At 37.6% G+C, this 21,233-nt stretch overlaps 4 protein-coding genes across 5 annotated transcripts in view; all 4 read left to right on the top strand.

Moving 5' to 3' along the window:
• LOC120355009 overlaps nucleotides 1-21,233 on the top strand; it is a 39,174-nt gene that overhangs the window by 5,724 nt on the left and 12,217 nt on the right. The gene's annotated exons all lie outside the window — the stretch shown is intronic.
• Nucleotides 4,156-10,114, top strand: LOC111055163 (ABC transporter F family member 4-like). Of its 2 annotated transcripts, none has more exons than XM_039443238.1 (2): nucleotides 4,156-5,558; nucleotides 9,911-10,114. In XM_039443238.1, exons 1-2 carry the CDS (start codon nucleotides 4,344-4,346, stop codon nucleotides 9,935-9,937), a joined length of 1,242 nt encoding a protein of 413 aa, XP_039299172.1. In that variant the 5' UTR covers nucleotides 4,156-4,343; the 3' UTR covers nucleotides 9,938-10,114. The 2 variants fall into 2 exon arrangements, with proteins under 2 accessions (XP_039299172.1, XP_039299171.1); XM_039443237.1 differs by lacking the exon at nucleotides 9,911-10,114 and adding an exon at nucleotides 6,450-6,719 and having other exon boundaries at nucleotides 4,156-6,348.
• LOC120354568 lies at nucleotides 10,833-11,666 on the top strand. Its single transcript, XM_039441914.1, has one exon. It carries the CDS (start codon nucleotides 10,833-10,835, stop codon nucleotides 11,664-11,666), a length of 834 nt encoding a protein of 277 aa, XP_039297848.1.
• On the top strand, nucleotides 14,354-16,122 carry LOC120354567. The gene is made up of 2 exons (XM_039441913.1): nucleotides 14,354-14,719; nucleotides 15,775-16,122. Exons 1-2 carry the CDS (start codon nucleotides 14,678-14,680, stop codon nucleotides 16,120-16,122), a joined length of 390 nt encoding a protein of 129 aa, XP_039297847.1. The 5' UTR covers nucleotides 14,354-14,677.

Here is a 21,233-nt window from a genome sequence, read left to right as displayed (position 1 = left end):
TGCAGGTTGCGTAATTTACCCCCAGTGTTTTTCTCACCTCTGTTACTTACCTTTGTAGTTATTGATTGGCTAATAAGAAGCCGTAAAAAAGGACGCTTGTCTGTCCCGCTGGCGCTCGTGCCAGAGTATTGATTTCACACACACTGTTTGTGTTGTAATATGAAATAATACAGTGAGTGAAGATGGGTAAAGAAGAGTGAGAGAGAGAGAGGCAAATAAAATAATATATATTTTGGTTAACACACACACACAAAGTACATTTATTTATTCAATTGGTATTACATAATCATTGTCAATTTCAACTGTTGTAATATGAAATAATACAGTAAGTGAAGATGGGTAAAGAAGAGAGAGAGAGGCAAATAAAATAATATATATTTTGGTTAACACACACACACACAAAGTACATTTATTTATTCAATTGGTATTACATAATCATTGTCAATTTCAACATTGATTTTGAGAGAGAGAGAGGAAAATAATATATATTTTGGTTAACACACACACACACACACACACACAAAGTACATTTATTTATTCAATTGGTATTACATAATCATTGTCAATTTCAACATTGATTTTGAGAGAGAGAGAGGAAAATAATATATATTTTGGTTAACACACACACACAAAGTACATTTATTTATTCAATTGGTATTACATATTCATGGTCAATTTCAACATTGATTTTTTGATATAGCCATGCAAAGCATGGACAATCTGCAATGAACATCTATAGTTATGTCTATCGGCACCAACACTATTCTGCTGTTGTGCAAGAGATTCTTGTATACATAGACGTATTTCCTCCAATAATGTAAGTAAATAATGTTCTTCACAATAGACATGTGAAATTGAGCTACTACATTTCTTTAACAGTCCATCAAGGTTTGGTGGTCTAAAATCAGAAGCATACTCACACGAAATATCAATAATTCGAACATAATCGTGAATTACACCATCTAATTGTTTGTATAGGAGAGTCAGTATGTCAAACCCATAAACATAGATTTCTATTCTATTTCCTTGTCTTTTGGTTGGATTGAACAACCACCCTTCAATTGTATCAACAATAACATGTTTAAAACATCTGTAGGGTAGTAATTGCTGTTGGCCCATTAGACCACACTCCCCCCACCTCAGCCCGTGTTTGGTCACTAAACTGTTATTGGCATTCATTGTACTCGTTGTCAAACAGGTATTTGGATACGGTTGTTCAAAAAAATATTGCCTTGTCACTACACTTTGACATCCGCGATCTTCACTTGACTGAAGAAATACAAGTTCTTTAGCAACTAGTTCTCCATTATTGTCTTTAAATCCTTGAATGTCTATTATATAGACACTACTACTACAATTATTATTAGGAGAACTTCTAGATGCTGTATGTGCAGGTTCAATTGGAATTGCAGGTGATGATGGTGACGATGATGATGATGATGCGTCGTTCATCAAATTTGGAGAGGATGAATCTTACATTGTGCTTTGTGCAGTCACTTTCGTGATTAATTTCTCCAACATTATAATCTGTAGAGAACAAGAAAAAAACACACTGTTATGAACAATATAACTACTAACCTAAATACTCTCAACACACTTGGTATATGACTGTTGCTGGGCTATTTTCAATTTAGATTTATTCCTTTGTTCTCGACTAAATATGACATGCGCACATGACTCATTTCCATTTATAGATCTTCATGAATCTGGATACATTAGTTCAGTTGTGAGTTGTGCTTCATACTGTCACGAAGAGGGGGGGGTGTTGTTCAGCATTATTAGACGACAACAAGGTGTACACCTTATCTCCATCACACTCTACATCACCCTCAATAGCTTGCAGTAGTGCTAACCGGTTCACTTTCATCAGCTAACCATCATCTTACGAAAAAAATGTGTTGCTCGTATTGGGGAAAAATGTCTAATTGTTTGAGTCAAAATTGTTGTCAATACACATGTGGTACAAGGTGGATTGTAGAAGTTGTGTTTGATTTCAACAATACACATGTTAGAGAACCATTTGGTTCTGCAGAGAATTTCCTAGGCTTAATGAGCAATACTTTCTTTCATGCTACCAGCATTCTTGCTTTCAACAATGGCCAAGGATTAGTTATCGAATTTCCCACAAGTAGAACGTATTGTGAAATGGTAGAAGCCATTGACCCCGAACTACATGCTTGGGTTATTATAAATATTTACTCGATATAGTCTTATAAATATAAAGGTAATACCTATTTGTAAACCATTTTCATTTTTTGTGCGCTATTGGTGAAAAGAAGTGCTGGTGGTGGTGGTGTTTCATAATGGAGAATGAGAGTAAAAAAAAGATTGAAAATGAAAAAACTGTAATAGCCAAGGAACTACACAAACCGGCTTTGAAAAACTACCCTACAAGACAGGTGACATTAAAGGGGTTAAAAGATTTACTACAAGCCGACTTGGTTGAAATGATACCCTACTCGCGACACAACAAAGGCTACAAATACATTTTAACAATAATAAATTGTCTGAGCAAGTTTGCACACGCAGTACCAATTAAAAATAAATCTGCCAATGAGATAGTCGATGCGTTTATTCCTATACTCGATAGACATGGCAGCACACATAACCTTCAAACTGACAGTGGAAAAGAATTTATAAACTCCAAGTTTGCCAATCTAATGAAACGCTATAATATTAATCACTATACTAGCTATTCTGATAAGAAAGCCTCAATTATCGAAAGATTCAATAGGACATTAAAGCAGTCAATGTGGACTATGTTTACCGAACGAGGCTCTTATAAGTGGATAGACATAATCGATAGCTTAGTTAACAAATACAATGAAAAGGTGCATAGAACAATTGGTATGCGGCCCGTCGAAGTAAATGAAAAACATGAGCAACTACTTTTGGACCAAATCGCCGAAAATCGTCGTAAATTCCGTCAAAAACTGTCAACAAAGGTGGTAGTGCCAAATTTCTATCCAGGACACTGGCAGAAAATCGAGCCCGGTGACAGAGTTCGTATAAGCAAGTATAAAATGATATTTGACAAGGGCTACCTTCCGAATTGGACAAACGAACTGTTTACAGTCACACGTGTTAGACCAACACTCCCTGTAACCTACGAATTGGAAGACTACCGTAAACAACCTATAAAAGGAGGATTCTATGCTGAGGAGCTTTTAAAAACTACTGTGCCCGAAGTGTTTGAAATCGATAAAGTTATAAAGAGACAGGGTAATAAGTTGTTAGTCAGTTGGAAAGGTTATGATAATAGTTATAATTCTTGGATCAATCGTTCTGATTTGATCTGATAATGATGATAAGTGGAGGAGGAGGAGGAGGAGGAGGAGGAGGAGGTGGAAAAAGTAGAAGAAGAAATATTGAACTTGTTGAAACTAAACAAAAGCTACCAGTTATCGATTTTGATTGTATTGTCGGTAGAACTTTGAAACAACAGGTGGGAGGGAAAAACAAAAGACACAGTTCTCTATTTCCGAATCATGTGAGATGCATTATATGTGGACCATCAGGCTGTGGTAAAACAAACGTACTATTCAACATACTATTCAATCCAAATGGTATTCGTTTCTCACATATCTACTTATTTTCCAAAACAACATTTCAAGATAAATACAATTTTTTACGTGCCGTTATGAGTGGTCTCTCGCCGGAACTCAGTTACACAGAGTGTGACGTAAGCGAAGAAATTCCCCCACCCCACGAACTGCCCCCCAACTCTATAATTATATTTGACGATGTAATTTGTGAACAACAAGATGCTATACGACGTTACTTCATAACGGGAAGACACAGTAATGTGGATTGTTTTTATTTGGCACAAACCTACAGCCGTATACCAAAACAATTGATACGAGACAATGCTAATTTTCTAATCGTGTTCCAACAGGACCAGTTGAATACAAAACACTTGTTCAGAGATCATGTGTGCAGTGGTGATATGTCACTGGACGAATTCCAAACCATGTGCGATAATGTATGGTCGTCATCCGCGCATGCGTTTCTAGTTATTGACTGTACATCAGACAAGGATAATGGACGCTACAGACAAGGATTCGATGCATTTTTAGTCAGTGCACAACCGAAATAACTTCAGTCTAGTGCTAGTTATTGCGATGGAGGGGGGTGGAGCACTTGGTGCTGGTGGTGGTGGTAACAGCAACATAAGTAAGAAGACTAGGGAAAAGAAGAAGAAGAAGAAAGAGAAAAAGAACAGTAAACTAAAGAATAAATTGACAACTACTACTGAGATAAGTAAGCTGAAACGTTATATAAAACAGAAACACAAAGCACTTACTCAAGATTTATCTTCGAGCGACGAACAAAACACTAAACGAATGCAACCGCTCTTGGATCCACTCAAGGATATTACAAATCTTATTCTCAACCGTAGCGATGACAACACTTCGTCAACATCAATACAGCATCATCATCATCAGCAATCACTATATCCTGAAACAAATTACTTTCATCAGCAACACTCTTCGTCTACACCGTTATCTCAATCCAGCCTTGGAAAACGGAAACACAGCTTATCATCATCTACTACTACTACTTCTCTTCTACCTTCGATTTTGGAGAAAAGTGACAGTGCAAAGGAGAGTGGAGGAGGAGGAGACAATAACGAACAAGTGAAAAAGGAAGAGAATAGGAGCGTGTCAGCTGCAGTTTCTTCAATAAAGAGACGTTTATTGCAAGACGATGATGATGATGTTAATAAAACTAGGGAGGAGGAGGAGGAGGAGGAGGAGGAGGAGGAGGAGGAGGAGGAGGAGGAGGATGGAGATGAGGAGGAGGAGGAGGATGAAGAGGAAGAGGAAACTACGTTACCTGTATCACAAACGACACTATCCGAAAATACTATATTGGGCAGTTATATTTTGAGATGGTTGAAAAAAGAAAAGGAGATTGATCAACATTTTGGACCAAGAATCAAACCATTTAGTGGAAAATATTTTCTGGGTAGCAAAGTAATGACATTCGACAATGATGGTAGTGAAATAATTCTAAGTAATCCTAAAAGAGATGAACAAACTGGAGAATTAGGTGTACGCAAGTTTTCAGTTACACAAGGACTTTGCGAGCTGATTTTCATGAAAAATCCCTACATATTTCTAGTAACTGAAAAAGATAAACGCATTTACAGACGAATTCTTAATTGGACTAATGTTTATAGAAAAGGTTATCGTACCGATGGCAAAATTGCTAATTACAATCAAATCAAGTATAAGTCAATAATTAAAAAAATACTACAACTCGCCGATGAAGCTACTCCAAAGAAACCATCAACAACAACAACAGCTGATGATGATGACCTGCTGAAAAAATCATTATCACCAGCAGCGGCTCGTACACCATTGATGCAGCAGCAGCAAAAGAAAGTACAAGGTCGAGGATTGAAAACTCTGTACAATATTGTTCCAGACAACAGTGACAATAATACATTCATCGACTACATTTACTGGAATAACCCTAATGAGTTGGTTGATAGGCTCCACCTGCTTGATGAATCACACGCAGTTGGCAATACTGGTCATCAAAACGAAATCAATTCAATTTTAGAAGAACTAATTGAAAATGGATATATAGAGGGCATTGCACCGGCACCAATTTAAGTGAGGCGGAGGAGGAGGAGGAAAAATGTGATGGAAAGGGGTTTTAACAAAAAAGAAAAGGATGCGATTAGGTAGAAATGTGTTCAGTTGGTTGGTGACTTTTATGGTGAAATGAGGTCTAGTGCTCTTCAGTATTATCGTTATTGTCGTAGCAACAACATCAGAAGAAGAACAAGTAACCAACTGTTAACAGAAATGGATCCTGTTGGAAACATTAATATCCGTGGCAGACGAGTTACTAATGTTGGTAATCCACGTAACAATAGAGACGCTATCAATGTAAATACGTGTAAACAGTTGATTGAGCAAGCAATTAAAGAATTTACATCTTCGCCATCAACGCAATTAACAGAAGAAGAGATGATTAAATCACTGTTGAATAGTGAAACACTAATGGAAAGAGTGAGAGAAATTACAGTGTCTGCGTTTGCAATTATTGCCGATGCAATTTCAAAGGAATTGTCACACGATACTCTACATCAAGAGCTTATAAAAGAAAGACTCATTAGCAGAATGCAATAAATACAGCACTTATCGATTGAAACAAACCATTTGATGGCTGTCTTTGGAAAGGGGAAGATATTGAGTACTTGTTCTTCTTCTTCAAGTGGTGGAGGAAAAAGTCACTCAAAAAAAGGACGTGGAATTCTGAGTGATATTTCTGGTGCAGTTGGAAGTGTTATAAATAAATCCATTGACTTATTACCTGTGGAACTCCACATACCAGGTAAAAAAAAAATATTCTCAACAGTATAGTGCAAGATAAGCTGTAGTCAATCTAGATATAATAATAATTATGGCGATATGTTTTTTTTTTTTAATTTGTAGGCTACTCGTACTGCGGACCAGGGACAAAATTAGCTAAAAGATTAGCAAGAAACGACCCAGGTGTAAATAAATTGGACGAAGCTTGCAAGAAGCACGATATTGCATACGCGAACAGCAGCGACACAGCAAGCAGGGCAGTAGCTGATAGAGAGTTAGCAGAGCGTGCTTGGAGCAGAGTAACATCTTCAGACGCGGGTCTATTGGAAAAAGCAGCGGCATTAGCTGTAACCAATATTATGAAAGCAAAATCAACTTTTGGAGGCGGGATGAGTCTGAGAAGAAGAAGAAGAAAAGCAAACAGACCAACAAAACTACACAGTACGATAAGGAGAAAACGGATGAGGGGGAGGGTAGTGTCAGGTCGAGGAATCTATTTGAGACGTCAACCGCAGTTACAGCCATACATGGTGAGAGGAAGAGGAGGAGGAGTGGGGAGGAGCAGCAGAAGGAGAAAATGTCATCATCCACATTAAAAACTTCGATAATAGCCTTACCAGATAGAGCACTTAGCGAAGCTGATCTCTACAAGTATGCTTGTATTTTACGATTGAAAAATTTTCGTGGTGTCTTTATGCGTAATACATTACCTCTTTGTGGACCACGAAGTCAAGAGTGCGCGTGTATAAATCTCGATATACTAGGTGGACAAGGAACACATTGGGTGTGCTATGTGAAGAAGGACAATGTTGTTCACTACTTTGACGCTTTTGGCAATCTTAGACCACCACATGAATTTATAGCCTACATGCGTCGTGGACAAACACCGGCCACAACAATAGAATACAATTTAGAACGTAAACAAGAGAATGTTTACTCACACATTTGTGGACACTTATGTTTAAAATTTCTTGTAGATGAAATATATGGCACTCATTTTTTGTAATCTCAATATTATGTAAGTTTGTAAATGAATAACCACAATTTTATGTAAGTTTGAAAATGAATAAAATAAAGTGTGTGTGTGATTAACTTATCTTCTCAGTTTTTTTAACAACTTACCTATTCTTTAGAATAAGAGAGAGAGAGAGAGAGAGAGAGACTATCCTCACTCACTATTGATTTTCCGCAAAATCTAGAATATAAAAACACAATGCATTAACAGGTGTTGTCATTGAGTGAGTCAACTTTGACATAACAAGATGCTTTGTTTTGGCGGTAACAAGCCTATTTTGGTAAGTGAGTTTTATCCGCCAATAGATACTAGAGATGATGAGGAAGGCAACAATGGAGGTTGGGAGCTAGGATTGCTCAGTTTTACATGCAATAACTCAATTCCAAATGTAGAAAATGGTTTCAACAATAGGTTGGAATTCTTGACCAAAAAACCAAAACAGAAACGAAGTAATAGTACTATTAATACTAATACTACTGCTAATCGATTAGAACTTACACATGACGAAATTCTCGGTATTGGCATGGTGGATAGTTATTCGCTGTGGAGTCTACCTTCAAAAACATCACCGTCCATAGGTGGTGGTGGTGGTGGTGGTGGTGAGGAGAAGGAGAAGGAGAAGGGGGGAAAAAAGGAAAAAGTGACTAAGAATAAAGAACAAGATGAGATTAGCATAGGAGGAGGAGGAGAAGGAGAACAATGGCAAAGTATATTTCTTCCAGAAGGCAGTTTCGAATTTCAAACAATAAAAGATTTATTAGAGTCTAGATTGAAAGAGCATGGTGTTAAATTAAATCTTGCACTAGATCCCTCCACAATGAAATGTTCTTTCAAATGTGATTGTCAATTAAGATTTTCGTCGGACGACTCAATAGGTAAACTGTTGGGAGTTAAAAGTAATAGAATTATAGAACCTAATTTAGAAGCAAAGAGTGACGTAGCAATGAAATTGGATAGACCTAATGTTGTACGTGTACTGTGTGATATTGTTCACGGTTCATTCACAAACGGTGTACAGGACCATGTTCTCTACGAGTTTTACCCTATGATCGATCCTGGCTATAAAATAGCTATCGTAGCAAACACTGTAGTCTATTTGCCTGTGGACAGCAAACGCATAAGTTCTATTACATTGCAAATTGTAGACGAAAGTGGACGACTAGTTAATTTTCGTAACGAACAAATCAATATTACTCTTCATCTGAGAAAACAGCAATAATGGTACTATTGTTTGTTAAACGACTTGGTGGTAATTATAGGCGAGAAGGAAGAGAAGAAGAAGAAGATTCTACACGACTATTGGATTTGCCAAATATTAATAATACAGGAACGACTAACAAAAACGTCATTCGTCTGCCAGACACTGCAGAGCTAACATCTAAAAGTATTAATTATCTACTAAACAGAGGACTACGCGTAATTAGTACAAAAAGAACAAAGTGAATAAGAAAAAAAATGTCAATTTTGGATGTAAGGAGAAGCGGACCGTTTTCAGACGACAGCATTACCTCTTATGATTTTCACACTCATGCACCCTACAATAGAAGTTTTGCAGCCAATGATGAGATCAAATTATGTGTCCAACAAACTGATATATATACTCTCCCATCAGAGAGTTATCTTCACTTGGAATTTACACTTACCACAACAGATGGAAAGGCAATAAATACAGCAGCATGTGTACCAGGATTTTTCGCTTTTCTATTTTCTGAAATCCGTTATGAAATTAATGGGGCTGAGGTTGATAGTACTCGAAGTCCAGGCATAACTACACTTTTGAAAAATGCTGTCACTTTTGAAAAAGATGAACAGGAGAAAATGGAGAATTCCGGCTATTATTACGATTCTACCAACGGATTTAAACCATTTTCGGTGAATGGAACAGACACAAATATTCTCGATGTACCACTACGCTATCTGATGGGTTTTGCGGAAGACTATAGACGTATTATGCTGAATGTCAAACAAGAATTAGTGTTGAGACGAGCTGCCAACGATATTGATTGTCTTAATACCGACGGTAAAATTGACATTAAACACCTAGAGTGGAGGATACCGTACATTGAGGTTTCTGATGAAGCAAAACTTTCTCTATTGAAAATGGTTAGAGATGATACACCTATACAAATGTCATTCAGGCATTGGGAACTTTATGAGTATCCGTCTGTACCATCAAGCACAAAGCATTCATGGAACGTGAAAACTGCATCACATATGGAAAAACCAAGGTATATTGTTGTTGCGTTGCAAACTGCAAGACGTGGTGTTACGACAAAGAATGCTTCTCATTTTGACAAGTGTAAAGTGAAAGATGTACGTGTTTATCTGAATACACGTTACTTTCCCTACGAAACTATTAATGGGGATGATTCTCGAATGTATAACATGTACACACAATTCAATGGAACCTATAATCACGGAGATACACGTGCCGGAATTCCACTCCTACCAAAGTCTGCTCTACAAAAGTTGCCGTTATTTGTTTTCGATTGTTCACGACAGACAGAAACGCTGAAAACCGGCAGTGTGGACATAAGGGTTGATTTTGAAGCCAGTGAAAATATCCCAGAATCTACACGTGCCTATTGTCTCATGATCTACGATGTAATTAAAGAATACCGCCCCTTAACTGGAACGGTTCATTCGGTCTGATAAAGTAGTAGTAGTAAGATTAAAAAAACTTTTGAGATTATTTAAAAAATATAATGTGATTTGTAAACACAAACAATGTAATTGAAAAAATTGTTTAACTTTGTGTTGTTAATAAAAAAAAGGCTATAAAGCCGAAAAATCTAATTGTCTTTTTTTATTTTGTCTAACCAGCTATTTAGTGTATGAAAAGTAGAAGGAGGTAAAGTGTGTTCAATTACATTATGATGAATCCTATTATCCAGGCCGCGCATTAGTGAAATTAGAATAGTGGGGTTCATCTCCATTTCTAAGATTTATAAGATCCCAATCAGGGAAGCCTTCAGGCGTTAGAGGATAGGGCACATCCTCTTGGCGCTCTGGTTGTATTGGGGGTAATACGAGCATGTTGCGGGTATAATCGTCATCTTCTTCTTCATAATGGTGCACCTGCTGTCTATATGTGTTGAATGAGGTGCTGCCGCGACGTCTAGGGTGGAAGGAGGATGAGGAGGAGGAGGAGAAGCGGACCGTTTTCAGACGACAGCATTACCTCTTATGATTTTCACACTCATGCACCCTACAATAGAAGTTTTGCAGCCAATGATGAGATCAAATTATGTGTCCAACAAACTGATATATATACTCTCCCATCAGAGAGTTATCTTCACTTGGAATTTACACTTACCACAACAGATGGAAAGGCAATAAATACAGCAGCATGTGTACCAGGATTTTTCGCTTTTCTATTTTCTGAAATCCGTTATGAAATTAATGGAGCTGAGGTTGATAGTACTCGAAGTCCAGGCATAACTACACTTTTGAAAAATGCTGTCACTTTTGAAAAAGATGAACAGGAGAAAATGGAGAATTCCGGCTATTATTACGATTCTACCAACGGATTTAAACCATTTTCGGTGAATGGAACAGACACAAATATTCTCGATGTACCACTACGCTATCTGATGGGTTTTGCGGAAGACTATAGACGTATTATGCTGAATGTCAAACAAGAATTAGTGTTGAGACGAGCTGCCAACGATATTGATTGTCTTAATACCGACGGTAAAATTGACATTAAACACCTAGAGTGGAGGATACCGTACATTGAGGTTTCTGATGAAGCAAAACTTTCTCTATTGAAAATGGTTAGAGATGATACACCTATACAAATGTCATTCAGGCATTGGGAACTTTATGAGTATCCGTCTGTACCATCAAGCACAAAGCATTCATGGAACGTGAAAACTGCATCACATATGGAAAAACCAAGGTATATTGTTGTTGCGTTGCAAACTGCAAGACGTGGTGTTACGACAAAGAATGCTTCTCATTTTGACAAGTGTAAAGTGAAAGATGTACGTGTTTATCTGAATACACGTTACTTTCCCTACGAAACTATTAATGGGGATGATTCTCGAATGTATAACATGTACACACAATTCAATGGAACCTATAATCACGGAGATACACGTGCCGGAATTCCACTCCTACCAAAGTCTGCTCTACAAAAGTTGCCGTTATTTGTTTTCGATTGTTCACGACAGACAGAAACGCTGAAAACCGGCAGTGTGGACATAAGGGTTGATTTTGAAGCCAGTGAAAATATCCCAGAATCTACACGTGCCTATTGTCTCATGATCTACGATGTAATTAAAGAATACCGCCCCTTAACTGGAACGGTTCATTCGGTCTGATAAAGTAGTAGTAGTAAGATTAAAAAAACTTTTGAGATTATTTAAAAAATATAATGTGATTTGTAAACACAAACAATGTAATTGAAAAAAATTGTTTAACTTTGTGTTGTTAATAAAAAAAAGGCTATAAAGCCGAAAAATCTAATTGTCTTTTTTATTTTGTCTAACCAGCTATTTAGTGTATGAAAAGTAGAAGGAGGTAAAGTGTGTTCAATTACATTATGATGAATCCTATTATCCAGGCCGCGCATTAGTGAAATTAGAATAGTGGGGTTCATCTCCATTTCTAAGATTTATAAGATCCCAATCAGGGAAGCCTTCAGGCGTTAGAGGATAGGGCACATCCTCTTGGCGCTCTGGTTGTATTGGGGGTAATACGAGCATGTTGCGGGTATAATCTTCATCTTCTTCTTCATAATGGTGCACCTGTTGTCTATATGTGTTGAATGAGGTGCTGCCGCGACGTCTAGGGTGGAAGGAGGATGAGGAGGAGGAGGCGGAGGGTGGGGTCATGCCGCGACGTCTAGGGTGGAAGATGGAGTAGGAGGCGGAGGGTGAGGTGATACCGTGACGTCTAGGGGGGTAATATCTGTTAGGGTGGGAGGTGGAGGTGTTAGTTTGTGTATCGATTGAAAAGAAGGGGGTGCCAGTTAGGTTTAGTGGAACCACCTTTTGAACGGTATTAAAATAACGATTTTTTTCCCAGCAAGTGCCATTAAAGTCGACTTGTACTCCATTCATTTTTTCCCCTGAAAAAACAATGCATGTGAATCGTGAAGAACAACACACACACACACACACACACACACACACACACACACACACACACACAAATAAAAGTAGTGCTAGTAGGTGAGAACATATTATTATTAGTTTAATTACATGAGATGATGAAGGTGATGGTAAACTGCTTTCATCCAGGCAGGCCGCCGCCGCCGCCGGCCATGATGAGGGGTGGGAGGGAGGGAGGGGAAAAAGGAAGAGCTTGTGCTATTAAGGCGATTGCCTGATGCTAAACCAGCCATCAATCGGCCTCTTGCAATATCTACATTTTCTTGAACTTAGCAGGCATAATTTGCATGCTAAGTGCATGCAGGGGAGTAGGAGACATAAAAAGTTGTCAACTATCCTACACATTGAACACACACTAGTGACATGATGTCGATGGTCTGGCTCATCGGGGTCAACATCATCCAGACTATCTACATCATCATCATCATCGTCTTGTGTGTTTTCTGTGAATAGCTGACTCCTTATTTGCACGTTTCTTCTTAAAAAGGACATAATTCTCCTCTCCTCAAAGCTATCGGTGTCTGGTGCTGAGGAAGTGGTGGTGGAGGTATGTGGTAGGTTGATTGGTGAGGAAGGCCATGAATCAACATCATATAGTGATGTTGTTCTATCACACCTGGTGTTTGGTGCTGAGGAAGTGGAGGTATGTGGTAGGTTAATGGGGGAGGAAGAAGGTCGGGGGCTGGAAGTCGGGGATGAAGGTCGGGAGCTATAGGGAGGAGGTGGTCCATACGGAGGAGGTGGAGAATGTGAATAGGGTGGGAGGTTGGATGGTGGCTGCTCCTCATTATTGTTCATGTCTGGAAAACGACATACACACACACCTTCATCAAAATGCAACACCAGCAAAAAATCAATAAAAGTTGTTGACAGAGAGAGAGAGAGAGAGAGACTGGGTCAATGAGACACTTACTAGCAAAACAAAAGATCAATAAGATGACTTACTTTGTTTGGAGATGCAGAGAGTGACTGCTGCTGCTGGTTGTCTGTACTTTAAGTGATCGCTCACACACAAAGTAGCCAAGTGGTTGTCTGTACTTTAAGTGATCACTCACACACAAAGTAGCCGAGTGCTCTCAAGAGAAGAAGAAGAGATCACACATACAAAGTAGCCTACTGCTCAAGAGAAGAAGAAATTGAGTGTTTAACCCCTTTTATAAAATATTGCCATAGATGAGGTGGAGACAGGGGCGGGCGGGCGGGGCGCGGCAGGCAACGTCACCACCAGTTAAAATTCTGTTGACGCGTACAGCTTTTTTTAATTCTGTTGACATGTACACAGCTTTTTTTAATTCTGTTGTTGTGTGTTCAGCTTTTAATTCTGATTACATGTACAACGTGTAATACCCATAATTGGTCGGGGTGTGCGTAATTATCGCTGCCTGTTGCCTGTTGCCAGTAAACGGATTGAGTTAATGCATTTAGCTGAGAGAGAGAGAGAGACAGATTATGCATCACGCAATTCACATAGTTGAGAGATGACTTACAATAATCGTTATCCCATTTGACCCTTGTGATGACTTACAAGATTGTCTACTAATCATTATCCGCCCCCCTCCCCCCTTTTGACCCTTGAGATGACTGGTCAACTAATCCCCTTCGACCCTCGCCATCCCACTACAGTTACCGCCTCCACCCCACCCGCACTTTCTCCTGTTTTGTTAATCAATAAAACAGTTTCAAGATGAGCGGAAGGGTTTATTGCCGCCTGAAAGCTTAGACAGAACACTTGTCTCTCACTCTCTGTGATTTACCAGCCAGCCAGCAGCCTGTGTGTGTTTTGAGAGAAGTTGACGTGTATAAGCAACTACCATTGTGATCACACACACACTTACAAGCCAGCCAGCCAGCAGCCTGTGTGTGTGCTATTATTTGATTGAGAGAGTCTTTGTTAACAAAAAACTTCTTCTTCTTCTACTTCAAAGGTATGTTTCACAACTATTTGTAACATCTTCTTCTTCTTCTTATCTCATTTAAAATTATTGCAAAGTAAAAACCTCTAAAGAGAGACACACACAAACATATTTTTTGTTTTTTCTGTTTGCAGACGTTCTCCTCTAAGAGAAGACACATGGCAAACAGTTTAATTATGGGTTTTAACGAGCTAAAATCACCACTTTCTTTACTAACTTTATCAAAAGAGGCCAGCATAAATGCTATATACTATGGAGCAGACATGAGCAGCATCCCAAAAGCAATGCAAACTCAGATTTTAGAATATGGTGAAAATTGTGCCTCTCGCAGCAGCAGCAGCAGCAGACGTAATTGTGCATTACTTTCTAAATTGTATGTCATATGTAGGAGACTAGATATTAAAGACCTCATGAGTATGATTGCGGCTGAACACTTGTCCTGCGCGGATATAACAGAATTATATATGCATAATCTTGACTATGGAGAAGAAGAAGAAGATGGTTTCGATAACATTACGTTTGACAAGCTACAGCGTATAGATCTTACCAAAGATTACCATTTGCCATCATGTTTGGAGCACCAGGCTTTATGTCCCTTAAATACTCTAGCAACGTTCAAATGTCGTTGTCAGGAATTTTTCGATATTACATCGCATATGTTTAAAATTCGAAACAGGACTAGATATATCGACCCATTTATTTTAAGAGAGATTAACCCGGAGAAATATCGTTCATTTAATAGAAAACCCGAAGAGTATACTTTTGATTTTATTATGAGAAGCCTTATGTATTTTCACTACCGAAGTTAGTGCAGCAGACACACTAACGTGTAAATACTAAAGTAAAAAAAATATTATCATAGCATTTTTTTTTCTAGTGTAAAATTGAAAAGAACATGACACCAAATGAACGATGGACCTGTGTCGAATTACGAAAAGATATGGAAAGTTTGTGCAATTTGATTAGAGATATGAAAATAACCTACTCGTCATATAGTATAGCATTGAATAATGCTAGAAGGATTGCTGACAGTGGCTGGTATCTTCCATTGCGAACTTTGCACGTTGCTCCATGTACATACGAACGTATTCTTGCGATGGATGGTGAAATCTGGTATTGCAATTGCATCAAATTGACTTTCCGATTATACCACTTAAACTTATATTTCACTCAAAAGTATAGACTAAATACACCGTCGTTTGTGGATTTTAATTGGTGGGCAGGTCTTTTCCCAAGAAGCACAGACACAACAACAACAACAACAATTGGAAGAAACTACGAAAATTTACTCGCAGACATAGGTAAAGTCTATTGTTTGAAGGAAGAAGAACAAGTACAAGATCAAACGTTATCATTGTGTAATAATCTATTTTGTACAGAATAAATTACCATGACTTTCACAGATGTCAGCAGCAGCGGCAGCAGCAGAAGAATTAGTCAGAGCGATTTCAGCAGAAAACGAATCACATAAATTTAGGAGCTTACAAGAACTGATACCTGATCAGAATTATCCCATGATCAGTGCCTCTCATTTGAAAACACAACATGGTGATAGAATTCTAGTGAAACTTGAAGTTGATGGCCACAACAAGTCATACATTTTACCAGAACGCTACTTCAAAGAGAAAATGTTCAATTTAGACGAAAAAGATAATAAAATCGACATGACTGGTTATTCAATGTCTGTTCAACCATATGGTAGAACATTTAATATTAAAGTAAACCAGAGCGAGTGTACATCAACACAATAGAAATCAAAACCAAACAGGTAATAATCTTTTTCTAATCTATTGTTACTTTGTATGTAAATATTGTTGCTGTATTATGTTGTTTCTCCCGTAGGTAATTTGTAGTAGTAGTAACTACAAATATGGCGCCAATTAAACGGAGAAGATTGGCGCAAACTGCAGACGGAGAAGAAGGAGGAGAAGAAGAACAGCAGCAGACAACACCTGTTGTTGTTGTTAGTGGAGCAGGAAAGGACCAAACAGCGCATAGATATAGTCCATTTAGATTATTAGAGAATGAATTTAGAGGCAATATAAAAACGTATTATTATAACAATTATGCACACAGTAGATCCGGTCACGAACCATTTATAGATTACAATCCAATGTTTAATGGTTTAAAAAATTATATTTACAATTTATTAGCACACGAGTTTCAGACAAGCGGCGCATTGAAGTTTAATATTGTGGTAGAATCTACATACCAGAAACTAAATAGAGACAGTCAAGTTGTTGATGAGATAGCCGATGTTGCTTTTAAAACAATTAATTTTATAGTTACATCATTAGACAATTTAGAAAAACAGATACGCGATTCATTTTTTAATTTACTTATAGAAGAGACAAATTACCAGGGTAAATCCAGTGGCTGGTCCTTAAGAAATATTGACGGGTTAATGCTGAGAATAAATAGATACAGACCATTGAAAGAACCAAATGGTTCTTCATATATTAAGCTTCCCAACAGTATAACGTCTAAACATTGTATCATAAACCCACAGAATCAAACAGATTCTAAGTGTTTTATGTACGCATTACTAGCGCGACACATTAAAGGTAGTTGTAAATTTCGCGTTGATAATCGTTATTTTCGTTTATTAAACAACCGCAATCCAATATATAATTTCAACAACATTGATTTCCCAACCCCATTAGGTCAACTGGATAGATTCGAAAAGAATAACCCGACAGTTTCTGTCAATGTATACGGTATTGACGATAAAAATCTAATTTATCCGCGACGAATTAGCGAATCAATAAGACAGGACCACTTTGATTTGTTACTACTCGTTGAAAAGGCGGACACCGATGATGATGAGGAAGAGGGCGGGGATGAGGGAACAACTGATGTAGCTACATGTAAAGTAGAAACCAAATCACACTATTGTTTAATTACCGATTTTGAAATACTTGTTAGGAAACAATTAACAAAACATGAAGGGAAAATAATAATCTGCCGCCGATGTTTCACGTATTATACCCGTAGTCGAGATGGAGAGAGACGAATGAAAGAACACGAAGAATTTTGTTCACAGCACAAAGTAACAAGGGTTTCTATGCCAAAAATTCAAGAGGACGGATCGCCGCCATTTTTAGAATTTAAAAACCCATTGAAAAAGTATAAACTACCCCTAACCTGTTATGCTGATTTTGAATGTCTTCTCGTTAAACCAACATCATCGTCACCAGCAAACTCCGAGTCTGATGATAATGAGGATGGTGATGGCGATGATGGAGAAGTTTATAGCACTGCACAGAGAAGGTCAAAGGGGAGGAGGAGGGGGGCAACAAAAATAAAGCACAATCATGACGTCATGTCGTACTGTTTATATTTTGTAAGGGACCAAATACAAATACCGGACAGTTCGCCATTAACACAGAAAATACCGTCACGACCTATACTGTATAGAGGTGATAATGCAGGCATTCATTTTCTAACCACTTTAACCGAATATGCCACCCAGGTCATAGAGACATTAGATGAACATCATATTGGCATGTACCCATTGACAAGAGAACAAGAGCAAATGCATTCTGATGCAGAATTTTGCGACGCATGCGAAAAGCCTTTTGAAAACGACAAAGTTTATGATCATTGCCATCTCACTGGTTACTACAGGACGGCTCTTTGCAATGCATGTAACTTACAAAGACAACGCCAAACATACATCACAGTATTTCTACACAATTCAGCATCTTATGACACCCACCTAATTGTCTCTGCACTCGGTTCTATTTGTAGTAATAAATTAACCGTAATTCCTCAGTCAAGTGAAAAGTACATATCATTTACTATACAATTGTCCAATCGACTCCATCTCAGATTTCTTGATTCGTTCAAATTTCTACCCGATAGTTTGGATTCGTTAACCTCTAACCTTTTACAACCGGCTGGTCCTGAACCTTCTATTGATCAAATAGCTGCTATTCTCAAACACACATCGAAACATTTCGAACATCAAAGTTTACCTCTTGTATCACGTAAAGGAGTTTTTCCATACGAATATTGTGATTCTTGGGCTAAAATGGACGAGGAAAGTTTACCACCTATAGAAGAATTTTACAGTTCTCTTTGTGATAGTACAATAAGTGCAGACGATTATCGGCATGCACAAACGGTTTGGAACCACTTCAATTGTCGCACACTTGGACAATACAGTGACTTATATTTGAAAACAGACGTACTACTCCTAGCTGACATAATGGAATCTTTTCGCAACATTAGTCTCGAGACGTTCAAACTCGACCCGGCTCACTATTTTACACTTCCTGGTTTTTCTTTTGATGCTATGCTTAAATACACTAAAATTAAGTTGGAACTTTTAACAGATTACTCGATGTACGCATTTTTCCATTCCTCTATTAGGGGCGGAATAGTTACGTGTGTTCACAGACATGCAGTTGCAAATAATCACTATACTGGTGCACCTTACAATACCCAAGAACCCAACAGTTTTCTAGCTTTTCTTGACATTAACAATTTATACGGTTATTCGATGTGTGCATCTTTACCGAGAGCAAATTTTGCTTGGATGAGTCGTCATGAAATAGACAATGCTGTTGCCAACATGAAAAATTGGAGCGAGGACCAAACAGTAGGCTATGTTTTAGAGGCAGACATATCCTACCCAAAAGACCTGCACGATGCACACAACGAATTTCCTTTTCTGGCAAGAAATCAAAAAGTTTTCCCATCCAATCAAACTCGACTCATAACCTCACTTACAAATCACACAAATTATGTATGCCACTATTTACTGTTGAAACAAGCTATAGAACACGGATTGAAATTGACAAACATTCGTAGAGGCATTTCTTTTGAACAAAGCAAATTTCTAGAACCATACATAAGTTTGAACACACAGCTAAGACAACAGTCTAAGAATAAATTTCAAAAAGATTTCCACAAATTACTCAACAATGTGATTTTCGGTAAATCGTGTATGAATTTATGGAAACAAATGGATTTAAAGTTGGTTAATAACGAGAAATCGCTATTGAAATATATAGCTCGTCCCTCGTTCAAAGATCGTTTGATTTTTGGTAAGAACATATGTGGTATTACTCTACACAAGGAAAATATTTTGCTAAACAACCCTATTTACATTGGTTTTTCGATTTTAGATTTGAGTAAAACAGTAATGTATTCGTTCCATTATGATGTAATTAGAAAGATATATGGTCCCAGTGCCAAACTCCTGTATCAAGACACGGATAGTCTGATGTATCTGATTAAAACCGCCGACTTTTATTGGGACATAAGGACAAATGAAGATTTGAAACATTGGCTAGACACGTCAAATTATCCTGTAGATCACCCAGCTTATTCAATACAGAACCGAATGGTGGTTGGAAAGATGAAAGATGAATTTGCTTCTAAAGCTCCTTATCAGTTTCTGGGTTTACGGTCAAAACTATGGGCGTGCAGATTGTATAATGAAATTAATGGTCAACAGCAGCAGCAACAACATTTTGATAACGAAACAGAAGATAGATTAGAAAATGAACGTAAAGTGGGTCTTATTAAAAAAGCCAAGGGTGTAAAACGATGTATTTTGTCACGCGAATTAACAGCACAACATCCAAAGTCTAATCAATACATTTCATTTCAAGACTATTTTAATTGTCTATTCGAAGGTACAGAGATGTACAGAAGCCAGAATTTAATTAGATCGAAAAAACATAAAGTAATGACAATTTCACAAAATAGGAAAGCGCTTAGTTGCCAGGATGAGAAACGGTATATCTGTAGTGATAAAATTAGTACATTAGCTTTAGGTCACTATATAGCACTGACACTATATTTGTTTGTTACATTCAGAAGAAGAAGAAAATCATAATGTTATTTTAAAGTACTCATCAACTTCAACATTATAAAGACTCTATGGTGTGTGTGTGTTTATTCATGTTTTATATATATATAAATCTTTGCACTTATTGATGTATGTTACTATATAGCACTGACACTATATTTGTTTGTTACATTCAGAAGAAGAAGAAGAAAATCATAATGTTTTGAAAACAAAATGTATGTGTTTTTGTCAAATCAAATTTGTGACTTGTATGTCACTAACACACTCTAGTGTTTCACATATAGGTTAATAGCACTCAATCATGTTTGTTTATCAAAAAGAGTAATCGAAAAAACGTTTTGTGTCTGTGTGTTCATTACCATAATGTGTTAATAAAAAAAAACATAACTGAATCACACTGGCTCTCTTTCTTTCTTACTTCTCTTTCCTTACTCAAACTAAACTAAAGACAATCAGTTGTAGAGGAAAATCAATATAGCAAGTTTGCTACTTGTGACAGTTTTTTTAGATGCCCCCTTTACCCAATGGGTAAGAGGGGAGGGGAGGTATCAATTAATCAGCTTCTATTCCTGCCGGGGCTTCTTGTTTGCCAATCAATAGCTACAAAAGGTAAGTGCAACAGGTAAGGGAAGACGCAGCGGCGGGGTAAGTTATGCAACCCCGCAGTACATCAAAACTCTCACTTCTGTGGGTCACGGGGTAAAGTATGCAATCTGCAGTACAGCAAATCAATACTCTCAGTGTGTGTGTTCTGGGTCTATGCCCCCGTACAAAACCTTACTGGTGGGGTAAGGTGGAAATCAGCTGATTTGAATCTTACGCTGTCCTTTTTATCCTACTAATAGTAACAAAATAAAGCTTACATAGCTTCCTACAATATTCATTTTGCAATTTTTCCTAAATCTTCTCTAGTTTTCGAGATATCCGCTCTTGAAAGTGTATCATTTTTTAAAAAAACACGTTTGCCTCCATTTTTTTTATTTTGACTCATAACTTTTTAAACATCTATCAGAAAAATCCATGCTGATTATGCAAAAAATG

This window comes from Nilaparvata lugens, chromosome X (assembly GCF_014356525.2).
Source record: "Nilaparvata lugens isolate BPH chromosome X, ASM1435652v1, whole genome shotgun sequence".
In the NCBI taxonomy this organism is placed as follows: Eukaryota; Metazoa; Arthropoda; class Insecta; order Hemiptera; family Delphacidae; genus Nilaparvata; species Nilaparvata lugens.
The sequence above is the reverse complement of the archived record's forward strand: the minus strand, read 5'-3'. Positions and strand labels throughout refer to the sequence as shown.